At 27.0% G+C, this 15,724-nt stretch overlaps 1 protein-coding gene across 3 annotated transcripts; it reads left to right on the forward strand.

The window, feature by feature from the left end:
• Positions 1 to 1,978: 1,978 nt before the first annotated feature.
• On the forward strand, positions 1,979 to 14,987 carry LOC132947352 (uncharacterized). Of its 3 annotated transcripts, none has more exons than XM_061017623.1 (3): positions 1,979 to 2,078; positions 5,740 to 5,858; positions 14,439 to 14,987. In XM_061017623.1, exons 1-3 carry the CDS (start codon positions 2,067 to 2,069, stop codon positions 14,650 to 14,652), a joined length of 345 nt encoding a protein of 114 aa, XP_060873606.1. In that variant the 5' UTR covers positions 1,979 to 2,066; the 3' UTR covers positions 14,653 to 14,987. The 3 variants fall into 3 exon arrangements, with proteins under 3 accessions (XP_060873606.1, XP_060873607.1, XP_060873605.1); XM_061017624.1 differs by lacking the exon at positions 14,439 to 14,987 and adding an exon at positions 6,725 to 7,014; XM_061017622.1 differs by lacking the exons at positions 1,979 to 2,078; positions 5,740 to 5,858 and adding exons at positions 9,883 to 9,977; positions 13,682 to 13,800 and having other exon boundaries at positions 14,439 to 14,931.
• The last annotated feature ends 737 nt before the right edge of the window (positions 14,988 to 15,724 follow it).

The raw sequence follows: 15,724 nt of genomic DNA on the forward strand, positions 1-15,724 counted from the left end.
TACATTTATTTATTATTATGATTGTATAGAGTGATGGGTAGTGTTTGTACCTAATGATTATTTTTTATTAAATTAATTATAGGTATTTGGAAAAGCCAAAAGGTTTATATTTTTTCTTATATTCTTTCGAACTTAGCACAGTGTTACCTATACTGTACATTTCACCTATAAAGATATAATTCTGAAGTTATGTATAAATCATAATAATTACCAGACGGTTCATGTTGATTGTTGACTAGTGAGTGTATCGTGTTTTTCACAAGACGAGTTTAGCGGACGATGGAAAACTGACAAGCAATCTTGGAGTTGCTACTGTGATTGTTCGTCGACGTGTAGTGTCTTATATACACGGTCCACGGACGGGATTTTCCCAAACAAAAGGTAAATATCCATAATATATTGTGTATCATGCTTTAACGACTGACCTATGAACATAATACAGATTAGTAACTGATAACTCTAAAAGGTTATAATCGTTTCAATGTGCTTGTTTTGTTAGACTGTACCTTTATTAGTGTTTATTATTATAAATTAGGGATGAGAAATGGGAAAATTTGATTGTGACGCTAAACACTGGAATTTACCGTGAAAAATTTAGAATAAAGAATTTAAAATTTAAAATTAAAAAGAAAGTATTAGCCTTATTGTTGTACGTTATAGTAAGTCATATAATATCAGGCGCCTCGTATTAAATTTTTAATCTTTTTGACCCAACAAATGAAATTGTCATTACATTTACACAAAAATAAAACTAATAAAGGTGGGCAAGTGGGTGTCGCTCTGGCGGTTACAAGTGGGGCAATGTATTGGAAAGTATTAAATTTGAATTCAATGATATACCTAATATCACTGTATAAGAAAAACCATTCTGAGCGAAGGCGATCAGACACCGTGTATGGTATTACTAAGTCATAAGTATATTCGATGATATTCTTGTGAATAAAGTAATTTATATTATATATTATTTATAACATATTTACGTGGAACCTTGTTGTAAGTTTTCTATCCTTAGCTACAAAAGTTGAACATTTTATAAATTTTTAACTACAATATAACTATTAATTTTTTTATTTAATAAATGTTGTACATAATCGAACTTTAAATGCTCATAAAAAAAATTGTGCCCATGTAATTTTAATATTTTTAACCTGTTATTTCAAAAATATATCAGATGCCTTGTAATAAATTTTCACGTATTTTGGACCAACACAAAAATTGTATTGATATTTATAGAAATAATATATAGGTACTCAAAACAAGTCGAAATATTTTTAATTGATAAAATAAACAATTAATGTTTTGAATTTTTAAGTGTCTACAGTCATTCGTTTTTGAATTACAACAAAATCACTACTTTAGAAATTGAGTGAATATTCAATGTTGTAAAAATATAAACTTCAAACGATCGTCAAAATATTTTTAAAAGTATTTAAGTAATTATTGAAATACCATAAAAAGTAAAGTATTTGATATAATCTGCAAATACAAAATAAAATTCTATTCACCTTTTAGTTCTGAAATAATTTGTTTTAATGAAACATTTTCCTATTGCATTTTAAAACATGATTCGTTCAATAATCAAAATTTTGATCAAACATGTTAGTTGGACCACAACAATGAACTTTTTGTACAGAGTTATATATTAATTTAAAGCTATATGTATTTGGAAATTTCATACCGTCATCGATCGTCGTCGACGATAAACGATAATGATAATTAATGATAACAATTGATAAATGATAAATGGGTAGTATTTTCGTATAATAAAATAATTATTAAGTATAAATTATGAAGTGAAACTATGAGACGATTATAAAATTTTAGAGTTATCAGTTACTAATCTGTATTATGTTCATAGGTCAGTCGTTAAATCATGATGCATAATATATTATGGATATTAGATTCTTGCTTGGGAAAATCCCATCCGTGGACCTTATATATAAGGCACTCCACGTCCAATGAACCATCACAGTAGAAACCTGAAGATTTCTTCTTTCAGTTTTTCATCGTCTGCTAAACTTGTCTTGTGAAAAACACTATACACTCATCACTAGCCAACAATCAACATGAACCGTCTGGTAATTATTATTATTTATGATACGTAACTTAAATTTATGTCTTCATAGGCGGAATGTACTGTATAGGTACTCCAAACACATTATCAACTCATTATTTCTAATAATTATTGTACTTTTAAACTCAATAAAATAATCATTTCTGTGTACCTATTTGTTTACCTAATAAAGTCCACAACTATACTGAATTGAAATTTATATATTATAAGTTAATTAAATTTTTTCATTGAAATATTCATAACACAATTTTTTTTTTAGCATCTTAAGTTCAATGTTTAATAAAATTAGTACACATTTTTACTCAATTTTTTTTTTAAATATATCGATACAATTTTATTCATTGCGTAAAAAAGATTGAAAATGTAATACAATGCTCATCACGCATTCATAAAATATTAGTTTAAAAATATTAATAATATAATGTTAAAATTCTGTTAAAATTTTTATATACAAATATGATTATATACAAATAATTTACTCAATTTACTGGTAATGTAATAGTAATAACAATAGAAATATTATAGAAAATAACCTAGGTTGAAAAAAAAACTTAGTTATTTTATTGTTAGATTTTTTTTAATTAATTCTAAAACATAAAATAACAATACAAATTTGAAATTGTTTTTCTGAAAAACTGTAAAAATTTCTTATATTATTACTTATTGATTTTTTTCTAGTATTGAGTACTATACAGTGTGTGCAGATTGAGCTGACTATTGAAAAAACTTTTGTTCTAATTATAAATAAATTATAGCCATTTGCACATGTGATAAAAAATAAAAATATTTTTAATTTTTAATACTAAAAATAAAATAAAATAAATTGAGTTAAATTTTTTTGAATTAATTTGAAATAGCCTATTTGTGAATCTGATCATAAGAACGATTTGGATAATAAAAACATTTACCTAAATCAAGCAGTTTTTTTTAGATTTTTCTTAGAACATCAATATTTTTTTTATTAAATTAATTTGGAACGCAATAACTTTTTAAAAATATTATTTTTGGAAATTTGCTTACATGGGTATATTTCTTAAGTAATTTACTAATTATATAAGTTTATCAATTTTTGTCATACGTTTAAGTAGCATCAATTTTTTTTGTTTTTTGGTAAGTTCATTCTGTTACTTGCTGTATATTATGATTTCTTAAATAATAATAATTAATAGGCGTAAATTATCAATTAAAATGTTTTTTAAATTGTAATAGCTATTATAGTATACAACTATTGTAGCTCAACAATAACAATTGTTATATGATAAGAGAATTGTAAATGGTTTTGGAAAGTGGAAGAAACTTTAGAATATGATGTTTTATCGAAATTTAAATTTATGGTTTTTTATTTTCATTTACTTATATTCTAGAAAACAACGTATAGCCTCCGATTTCGCTGAATAATATACTTACTATAAATAGGTAGGTACTAGTACATCAGTACCTACACCTATTCTATGACTTAAATAATTTACCATAATATATTTCATAACTTATAAATACAACTATTGCCTAAATGGATGGACTATTACATTTGTGTTTTAAATTCGTTTTTATCTTTTCTAGTCAATTGTTATGGTTATTGCATTTGTCAGTTACTCACTGGGTGCACCGGAAAACATTGAATCGCCCAGTACAGGAATATTATATGATAAGTTTTAAAAGTATTAACCCAATTAAAACAACATTACATTATTTAATTTCACTGTTATTTTTGCCAAATTGATATTCTATTTACTGTATTATTATACTAAAAGGTTATAACCTACTGTTTATAAATAAATAAATAAATATTTATATAGCGATATCATAATATATAATAATAAGTACCTATTTATCAATATTTGGTTGGTCATACATTTTAAATTTGGAAGTGCATCCCTTTGTTGTGCAAGTGTAAATAAATAAATAGGGGTACCACAAAGTGTAAAAGTACCTATGTATTCTACGTCGTATCTGTGTTATCACATCGTTTTCGTGGTTTTACGTTTTGTGAGTGGGATATAACATAACCACTATGTTGATTGATGGTATACACAATGGGAAATAGTTCTTAATGTTCAATTAAATAAATCTTATTGAAGTATATTTTACTATATTTAAAAGACGTTGGAGGAGCAATATAAACCAAACATAATAGAGCATATGGACAATACTATTATAATGTATGATGTACATTATTTTGAACAGGTAAAATATTTATTATTTTTGTAAATTAATTTTATTCTAGTTTTGCTTTGACACTGGAAAAACAAGTTGAAAATTTTTAGGCTATAATAGATTATGAAAAAAAGGACAAACCCAATGAACAAAAATGTGCTAATTATTCAACTAAAAAATATTGATACCACGTTAGATTCAGAGCGTGAGATTTTAAATGTGGTGCTCCGTTATGACGCAAAACGTACTCAGTCCAGTAGACTACCGACTCCGCTGGTGAAATAAGCCGGTCTTTGAAACGATCAATTAAAATGTTTTTTAAATTGTAATAGCTTTTATAGTACCTATACAACTATTGTAGCTCAACAATAACAATTGTTATATGATAAGAGAGTTGTACATGATTTTGGAAAGCGAAGAAACTTTAGAATATGATGTTTTATCGAAATTGAAATTTATGGTGATTTATTTTCATTTACTTATATTCTAGAAAACAACGTATAGTCTCCGATGTCGCTGAATAATATAATTACTATAAATAGGTAGATACTAGATAATAATTATTATTATTTATACATAACTTAAGAATTATATATTTATAATTAATAATAACAATAGAAATATAATAGAAAAAATCCTAGGTTGAAAAAAAATTTAGTTATTTAATATTAAATTTTTATAACATTACTGTTTTTTAGCCAATTCATTCTGAAACATACAACAACATTTATTATAAAATAACAATACGAGTTTGAAATTGTTCTTCTTAAAAACTGTAAAAATACCTAATCTAATTACTTATTGATTTATTTCTATAGTACCTATTTTTTTTTATATTTAATTTTATTATACCCACTTGCGCACCACGTGTAATAAAAAATTTTTATTTTTTAATACTGAAAATAAAATATATTTTAAATTTGATTAATTTCAATAATTTCAATATAGCCAATTTGTGAATTGGATTAACAGAACGATTTGGATGGTCAAAACATTTACCTATAAAGTATAAATATTATTATTGTACATTTTCTATCACGGGTATATTTCTGAATAATTTATATACCAATCATATAAATATATAATTTTATCAATTTTTGTCATACGTTTAAGTAGCATCAATTTTTATTTTTTTTTTTTTTTTGGTAAGCTACATGCTGAATATTGATGATTTCTTTAATAGTAATAATTAATAAGTTATTTATAAGGATAAGAAAATTGTACATGGTTTTGGAAAGAGGAAGAAACTTTAGAATACCGGAATTGGAATTTACGGAGTGATTTTTTTTTCATTTACTTATATTTTAGAAAACAACGTATAGTCTCCGATGTCGCTGAAAAATATACTTACTAATTACTATAAATAGGTAGATACTAGTATATCAGTACCTACACCTATTCTATGGCTTAAATAATTTACCATAATATATTTCATACCTTATAAATAGAACTATTGACTAAATGGATGGACTAATACATTTGTGATTTAAATTCGTTTTTATCTTTTCTAGTTAATTGTTTTGGTTATTGCATTTGTCAGTTACTCACTGGGTGCACCGGAAAACATTGAATCGCACAGTGCAGACATAAATCATGACTTAGAGCACAGCAGTGACCATGAACTTGAGAAGTAAGTAGTACCTACTCCTTAAAAATACAGGACACTTTTATAAAATATCTGCTTTATTTCCGTACATTTTTATAATGTTTATTTTCCTATTCATACACTGAAGTTTTACTTATTACTTATAACTATTTTTTTTTTCGTGTTTTATAGTTCTATGTCATATTATACCTATGAATAACCTCAATGGATATAATGATCTTATTGAAATCAAATTATTGTACACAAATTGCGTACAAATCGTTTTTACATCTTTATTTGGATCATGTTTTTTTTAAATTTTTAGTTTCTTGGTTACTATGCCAGGAACTAACAAAATAATTATAGCCTGTCTAGTCACAGAAATACTTCGGTACACTGCACCGACTGATTTGTGAATAACTCTGTGGCTTGGGTGCAAGAAGGGCCAATGTCACATTTTGACAAAATTGAGACTATTTGACCAATTTCATTAAAATGTCTTACGTTACTTGTGTTAAAAGGGCTAATGTAACGGAAACTTTTTATTGGTTTTTAATGCGTTTACTTAAGTTATGCTCATAAAAAAAAAATTACCCGTGTCATATTTAAACAATAATAGAACTATTTAACAATTTAATATGAAATATATTATGACTTATATCTTATCATTGAGACCATAGGCGTAATTTGAGTTTTAAATAAGTGGGGGGGTGATATCATAGTTTACATATTGCGTTTGTATGCCCCTGAAGGATTAGATTAAAAGGGGCAACGATTGTTTCTTTCCTTTAGCCCTCTCAAGCCCCCAAATTGCACTTATAATTATTGATACATTGTAAATTATATTGTAATAGTAATAAATGTCAATACACTAATATAGAAAATAATAATTGCTCTTCATGTATAAAAAGACAGAATGGATATGGAGACGGAAATGTAAACAGTGATCAATTTCCAATACATGGTTGTTTTAATAGAGGAAGAATAATTTCGATGACTAACCGTGATGGAAAGCCAAGGAATCGTGTAGCAATGTGTGCTGCATTGTGTAGAGTAGCTTGTGCTTCGGGATCGGAAACAATTGAATGTTTGAAATGTATGACTGTATGTCAACTATAAAATAATGTAATTTGATATAGTTAAATTGTAAAATATTTTTAGATTTAAGATTTTAAATATACAATTTTTGTGAATTTATTTGTACACAAAGAATGCAATTATTTTAATTTTATACAATTTCGTTGTATAAATCATGATAATTTGTACTGAGATGTATGCAAATTTAATAAATTTTTGTTTATGTTATTTTGTATATAATGTGTTTTACATATGTTTTTCTTATGCCTGTTTTGGCCATAAATGTACGCCTTTCGAGTTGCCTTAAAGCAAAATACTGGACCGAGTGGACCGTATCAATTATCATAATGTTGCACTTACTGCTGCTCATCGATATATCTTTGGTACCTGGTGACGTTGGCTGCGCTATTGCATATTGTCCGAGATCCGAAGCAGTCGTATTGCCCTCCTAGGTGACTAGTAAAATTAGACCAAATTAATTAACTCATTTAAAATGTTAAATTATTTAATTTCACTGTTATATTTGCCAAATTGATATTTTTCTTACTGTATTATTATAATTGCTATAAAAGGTAGGTGCCTACCCGTTTATAAATAAATAAATAAATATTTATATAGCAAAATCATAAAATATAACATGTACTTTTTTATCAATTCTATAATAATATAATAATTATCATTCAGATTTTATATATTTTTAATTATAAATGAGTATTTTTTTCTACAGCTTTATCCACTAGTTAAAAATGAATTTGCTGTTGTTGTAGGTCTTTAGAAAAATGTGACTACTGTACATTGAAAAACTAAGTTTGGACTAAGACAAATGTTGCGATTCGTGAGTAGGCACAATATAACAATAATATAAGATACGCATAATGTAAGAAAAATAACAACCGTCATTATGTGTGATAATAGTTATTCATTATTATTTTTTTTTTTTTTTAATAATAAAAAGAACGCGCCCACTACAATAATAAATAATAAATCGGCGATTTGCGATGTAATAATAATATTATATGCGGTTCTACGACTCTTCAGAACGAACAATAAAAAAAAATGATTAACAATAATTAATATACACTTCGAAAGAAATAGAATTATAATGTATACCCACTTGCGGGTCGAACGGTGCACACAATTTTTACGTCTGACTAGATTTTTGTTTTAGGCGGACGGTGAATAACGCACCGGTCGTTATCCGATCAATATATATTATTATATAATTCACAACCATAGACCTTGTGCTCTGAGCATAAGGCCTATGTTCACAATAAGCTAACACAAAAATATAATAAATATGATATTGTGTGTGTGTGATTTTGCGTATCGGTCGGTGACTTCCCAAATGATAATGTGTAGCGATTAGGAGCCGCGGCGCGAACACTCTGTATAGATTGAAAAAATTTAATTTGTATATGTACTTGGTAATATCATAGGCTGACTGACCGTTTTCGCTCAGAATCGTTTTTCTTATACAATGATATTATATCATTGAATTCAAAATTAACACCATCCATTACTGTGACCCACTTGTAACCTACTGTACAGCAGAGCGACATTCACTTACCCACCTTTTTGTTAATTGCGTCTATTTTTTTAGTAACTATTACTAACGCTCCCGGCGGCTGTTAATTGGAATTACAATATTATAATATTCCCATTTCTGCCATAATATCATACTATTGTATGTTCATTAATTAATATAATTGAGTTAATAACTTAATTATTATCACGATTCACCGCTCTCGTGCTCTTTCTATATAATAATTATATGATTATGTTATGTCATTGGCCATTGGGTGAGGGGGAGGGCAGTGTGGGTTTTTTAAATTGGCTGTTGTGTTTTGGCAGAATTTTTAATGGGACACCCGCAGGTTTCTGCCGTGCCCTGGGTGGGGGGATGGTGGCACTTGATCTCCGGACCCCGTGACTAGCCCAGCCCCCAAATTTAATATGTACTCACACAATAATAAATTGATTTTTATTATATTTTTATTATTTTTAAGTAAAAATTATCAATAAATACAAAAATGTTTTACTTCACTATAATATATATATATAGCGTATATTGAGGAACTTATTAGGTAAGTAGTTTCTTCCTTAACTCGCTATAATGTTAATAGCTATAACAAATTATTATGAAATAGTCTTTAGGTATTTAATGTTCTATAGAACATGTCACAGTTACGTAGTTATTACTTATTTGTGTAGCAATAACCATACTAATATTATATTATAAATTAAAGAAATCCACGTAAATATGTTATATAATATTATATAAATTACTTTATTCACAATAATATCATCAAATATACTTAGTAATATCATACGATCTTCGCTCAGAATCGTTTTCTTACTCAGGGATATTAGGTATATATCACTGAATTCAAATTTAACACCATCTACAGCGTTGTGAAAAATATTTTTAAAAGTATTTAAGTAATTACTGAAATACTATAAATAGTAAAGTATTTGATATAATCTGCAAATACAAAAAAAAATTCTATTTACTTTTTATTTCTGAAATAATTTGTTATAATCAAACATTTTCCTATTGCATTTTAAAACATGATTCGTCCAATAATCAAAATTCTGATCAAACATGTTAGTTGGACCACAACAATGAACTTTTCTGTACAGAGTTATATATTAATTTAAAGCTATATGTATTTGGATATTTCATACCGTCATCGATCGTTGTCGACGATAAACGATAATGATAATTAATGATAACAATTTTCATGATAAATAGGTAGTATTTTCGTATAATAAAATAATTATAGAGTATAAATAAATTATGAAGTGAAACTATGAGACGATTATAAAATTTTAGAGTTATCAGTTACTAATCTGTATTATGTTCATAGGTCAGTCGTTAAACATAATGCATAATATATTATGGATATTAGGCGCTTGCTTGGGAAAATCCCATCCGTGGACCTTGTACCTATATAAGACACTACACGTCGACGAACAATCACAGTAGAAACCTGAAGATTTCTTGTCAGTTTTTCATCGTCTTTTAAACTCGTCTTGTGAAAAACACTATACACTCATCACTAGCCAACAATCAACATGAACCGTCTGGTAATTATTATTATTTATGATACATAACTTAAAATTATGTCTTTATAGTGCGGAGTGTACTGTGTATAGGTACTCCAAACACTGCCAAGTTCAACAAAATATAAGAAAATATAGAAACCTTTTAGATTTTCCATATACCTAAAATTAATTTAAGAAAAATAGTCATTAGGTACAAACATTACTCATCACTCTACAATAATAGTAATATTATAATGTAAATTACGTTTACATAATAATCTAGGTATGATATTTATAAATTCTTGTATTTTCAACTCATAATTACTAATAATTATTGTACTTTTAAACTCAATAAAATAATCATTTCTGTGTAACTATTTGTTTACCTAATAAAGTCCACAACTATACTGGGACCTTTTCCGTTAATTCACTACCACCACTTTTTTCGGTTTTTCAAAGTTGCAGTGATTACGCGTGTATCGGCACTCAACGCTGCGCTCCTCGGCGCCGTCGCTTCGCTCCGCAAATCGAAAATATTCCCCGACTTGCTATGAAACACCACCTCAAGTTGGTCACAGGTTGACCACCGTATATCCATTCTTAATAACTATACCTTAATTTTACAACGACTATTCAATTGAAATAGTGGTATATGTATAATACGTATATAATACGTATTAAGAGTGGATATACGACGGTTACCCTGTGACCAACTTGAGGTGGAGCTGCATAGCAAGTCGGGGGATATTTTTGATTTGCGGAGCGGAGCGACGGCGCCGAGGAGCGTAGCGACGAGTGCCGATACACGCGTAATCACGGCAGCAACCTTTGAACTTCCATAACTTTAATAATACCATTGAGAGTTCTTGGAGCAAAATAAAATCATGGAATAATAAACAGTGGGATACCTACCTACCGATTATTATTCACTACGAAAAAATCAAAAAAAAAATAGTAGTAGTGTATTAACGGAAAAGGTACCTATACTGAATTGAAATTACCATAGTATAAGTTAATTAAATGTTTTCATTGAAATATTCATAACACAATTTTTAGCATCTGAAGTTCAAGTTTTGATAAAATTCGTAAACATTTTTACTCGATTTTTTTTTAAATATATCAATACAATATTATTCGTTGCGTAAAAAAGATTGAATATGTAATACAATGCGTCAATGCTCATCACGCATTCATAAAATATTAGTTTAAAAATATTTATAATATTTACTCAAGATTTATATGCAGTAAAAGTTAAAATTCTGATAAAATTTTTATAATATACAATTGTGATAATATACAAATAATTTACTCAATTTACTGGTAATCTATTAATTATAACAATAGAAAAATTATAGAAAATAACCTTGGTTGAAAGAAAACCTTAGTTATTTTATTGTTAGATTTTTTTAAGCAAATTAATTCTGAAACATACAACAACATTCACTTTAAAAATAACAATACAAATTGGAAATTTTTTTTCTTAAAAACTGTAAAAATATCTAATATTATTACTTATTGATTTATTTTTAATATTGAGTACTATACAGTGTGTGCAGATAGAGCTGACTATTGGAAAAACTTTTGTTCTAATTATAAAAAAGGTGGATAAGTGGATGTCGCTCTGCTGTACAGTAGGTTACAAGTGGGTCACTGTAATGGATGGTGTTAAATTTGAATTCAATGATATAATATCATTGTATAAGAAAAACGATTCTGAGCGAAAACGGTGAGTCAGCCTATGATATTACCAAGTATATTTGATGATATTATTGTGAATAAAGTAATTTATATATAACCTATTTACGTGGAGCCTTGTTTTAAATTTTCAATCCTTAGCCATAAAAGTTAAATATTTTATACATTTTTAACTACAAAATAATTAATAAATTATAAATTTGATAAATGTTGTCAAAATTTGAATTTGAAATGCTTATAAAAAAAAATTGTGCCTATGTATTTTTAATATTTTTCAACTGCTATTAGAACGATATATCAGGAGCCTTATATTAAATTTTCACGGTTTTTTACCCAACAAATAAAAATTTATTGATATTTATAGAAAAGAAACTAAAAAAATTGAAAATTGACAATGTCCGTAAACAGCTCAAAAAGAGTCAAAATATTTTCTGGTGTAACATTTTATGGTGTATAGAAAATGCTAATATAAACATTAAACATTCAGTGAAATTTTCAAGTATCTACAGTCGTTCGTTTTTTAATGAGAATAAAATAAGAAAATTGTTACATGAGAAATCGAGTAAATATCAAATGTTGTAAAAATATAAATTTCAGACGCTCACAAAAATGTAATTCAAGTTTCTTCTAGACATTTTTTTTTTGATAAAGGTAGACAAACTTATGAGTAATATTATACTATATTTTCAAATATTAGATTTAAAAAGAAAAATTTTTATGAATTCTCAACTCAAAATAATTTGCTATTTTTCGTGATTTTTCCGTATTTTGTCAAAATTTGAACTTTAAATGCTTATAAATAAAAACTGTGACAAAGGATTTTTAATTTTTCTTAACTGCCTTTGAAACAATAACCCAGGAGCCTTCTGTTAAATTTTCAAGCTTTTTTACTCAACAGATCAAATTTTATTGATATATATAGAAAAAAAAAATATTGAAAACTGACAATGGGCCGTAAACAGCTCAAAAAGAGTCAAAATATTTTGTAAATTTTATGGTGTATAGAAAATACTAATATAAACATTCAGTCAAAATTTCATGTCCCTACGGTAATTTGTTTTAGAATTACACCAAAAACCAAAATTGATTTTCTCGAAAACAGATTTTGCGTAAAAATTCCCGTTCTTCCTTAATTTTTCTTTTGTTTTTCACGTCGCTTGTGAAAACTAATGGGAACTTTTTACTTTTGACCCCACAAAGTACCAACTAGAATCACTTTCCTATCAGAGAAGTTACTGTTGAAGGAAATCCAAGCAATTTTACTGTCCTAAAAGGTTATGACAGACACAAAAAAAAAAAAAAATTAAAAAAATTAAATAAAAAATTAAAATTAAAATTAAATAAAAAAAATTAAAAAAAAAACACACATCATTGTAAAATCAATACATTCATCGCTTCGCTCAGAATCTAAAATAAAATAATATAAATTGAGTTAAATTTTTTTGAATAAATTTGGAATAGCCTATTTGTGAATCTGATCATAAGAACGATTTGGATAATAAAAACATTATTTTTTTTAGATTTTTCTTAGAACATCAATATTTTTTTTATTAAATTAATTTGGAACGCAATAACTTTTTAAAAATATTATTTTTGGAAATTTGCTTACATGGGTATATTTCTTAAGCAATTTACTAATTATATAAGTTAATCAATTTTTGTCATACGTTTAAGTAGCATCAATTTTTTTTGTTATTTGGTTAGGTTAGTATACAACTATTGTAGCTCAACAATAACAATTGTTATATGATAAGAGAATTGTACATGATTTTGGAAAGCGGAAGAAATATTAGAATATGATGTTTTATCGAAATTGAAATTTATGGTTGTTTATTTTCATTTACTTATATTCTAGAAAACTACGTATAGTCTCCGATGTCCCTGAATAATATACTTACTATAAATAGGTAGATACTAGTACATCAGTACTTAGACCTATTCTATGACTTAAATAATTTACCATAATATATTTCATACCTTATAAATAGAACTATTGACTAAATGGATGGACTAATACATTTGTGATTTAAATTCGTTTTTATCTTTTCTAGTCAATTGTTTTGGTTATTGCATTTGTCAGGTACTCACTGGGTGCACCGGAAAACATTGAATCGCACAGTGCAGACATAAATCATGACTTAGAGGACAGCAGTGACCATGAACTTGAGAAGTAAGTAGTACCTACTCCTTAAAAATACAGGACACTTTTATAAAATATCTGCTTTATTTCCGTACATTTTTATAATGTTTATTTTCCTATTCATACACTGAAGTTTTACTTATTACTTATAACTATTTTTTTTTCGTGTATTATAGTTCTATGTCATATCATAATAACCTCAATGGATATAATGCACTTATTGCACACAAATTATTGTCCACAAATTGCGTACAAATCGTTTTTACTCATATATTTTTTTTAAATTTGTAGTTTCTTAATTACTGTGCCAGGAACTAACAATATAATTATAGCCTGTCCAGTCAGAGAAATACTTCGGTACACTGCACCGACTGATTTGTGAATAACTCTGTGGCTTGGGTGCAATATTATGACTTATGTCTTATCATTGAGACCATGGGCGTAATTTGAGTTTTAAATTTTGGGGGGGTTATCATAGTTTACATAATGCGTTTGAATGCCCCTGAAGGATTAGATAATAAGGGGCAACGATTGTTTCTTTCCTTTAGCCCTCCCAAGCCACCAAATTGCACTTATAACCATTGATACATTGGTAAATTATATTGTAATAGTAATAAATGTCAATACACGAATATAGAAAATAATAATTGCTCTTCTTGTATAAAAAGACAGAATGGATATAGAGACGGAAATGTAAACAGTGATCAATCTACATCAGAAAATCCAATTGATGAAGATAGAGGATGTGTGGGGTATAATTATTATAGTGATGGATGGTATACCGATCATGAAGTAATGTGTCGTAAATATTGTAAAAAAGCTTGTGTTTCGGGATCGGAAACAAGTGAATGTTTGAAATGTATGACTAAATGTCTACATTAAAATAATTTAATTTGATATAGTTAAATTGTAAAATGTATGTAGATTTAGGGTTTTAAATATACAATAATTGTGAATTTATTTGTATACGAAGAATGCAATTATGTAGTCAATTAATTTAATTTTAAGCAATTTGACTGTAGAAATCATGATAATTTGTACTGAGATGTAATTTAATAAATTTTTGTTTATGATATTTTGTATATTATAATGTATTTTACATATGTTTTCTTACACCTGTTTTGGCCATAAATTTACGCTTTTCGAGTTGCATTAAATCAAAATACAGGAGAACTAGTGGACCGTATCAATTATCATAATGTTGCACTTACAGCTGCTCATCGTCATATCCTTGGTACCTGGTGACGTCGGATGTGCTATTGCATATTGTCCGAGATCCGAAGCAGTCGTATTGCCCTCCTAGGTGACCAAGTTCAAGAGAACGTTAATAAATTTTCACTCGAGGTGATCTACGGGCAGTTGGTATTATTATCTCGTCTACCAACATTGTAGATAACCAATCAGACATCAAACTCATATTATTATAAATAAATATTAAATATGTATGACTGTTAGATTTATCTAAATGATACTTTAACTATACAGTAAAATCTAGACAAATTTGTTACCTGGAGTCGTAAAAATTACCTCCCACTAAATATAATTAATATTAATTGTCGTGTTATTACTTTTTATCGTCTAGATAAAGTTATTACTTATGTTTATATTATTGATGACTGTAGTTAATACATTTTAATACTTTAATTAACAATTCATTTGACTTTCACTCAAGGCGTTAGAATTCATAAACAGGAATATTCGATTAGTAGTAAAATTATTAACTCATTTAAAACATTAAATTATTTAATTTCACTGTTATATTTGCCAAATTGATATTCTTCTTACTGTATTATTATAATTGCTAAAAGGTAGGTACTTACCCGTTTATAAATAAATAATTAAATAATTATATAGCAAAATCATAAAATATAATATGTACTTTTTTATCAATTCTATAATAATATAATAAGTATCATTCAGATTTTATATATTTTTAATCATAAATGATTATTTT

The sequence above is a fragment of the Metopolophium dirhodum genome, chromosome 6 (genome assembly GCF_019925205.1).
Source record: "Metopolophium dirhodum isolate CAU chromosome 6, ASM1992520v1, whole genome shotgun sequence".
Classification (NCBI taxonomy): Eukaryota; Metazoa; Arthropoda; class Insecta; order Hemiptera; family Aphididae; genus Metopolophium; species Metopolophium dirhodum.

Excerpts from the sequence above, each read along its gene's own strand:
- LOC132947352 (XM_061017623.1), top strand. Across the intron at positions 5,859-14,438 it reads AGTGACCATGAACTTGAGAA|ACAGAATGGATATAGAGACG; the intron begins GTAAGTAGTACC and ends TTGTATAAAAAG.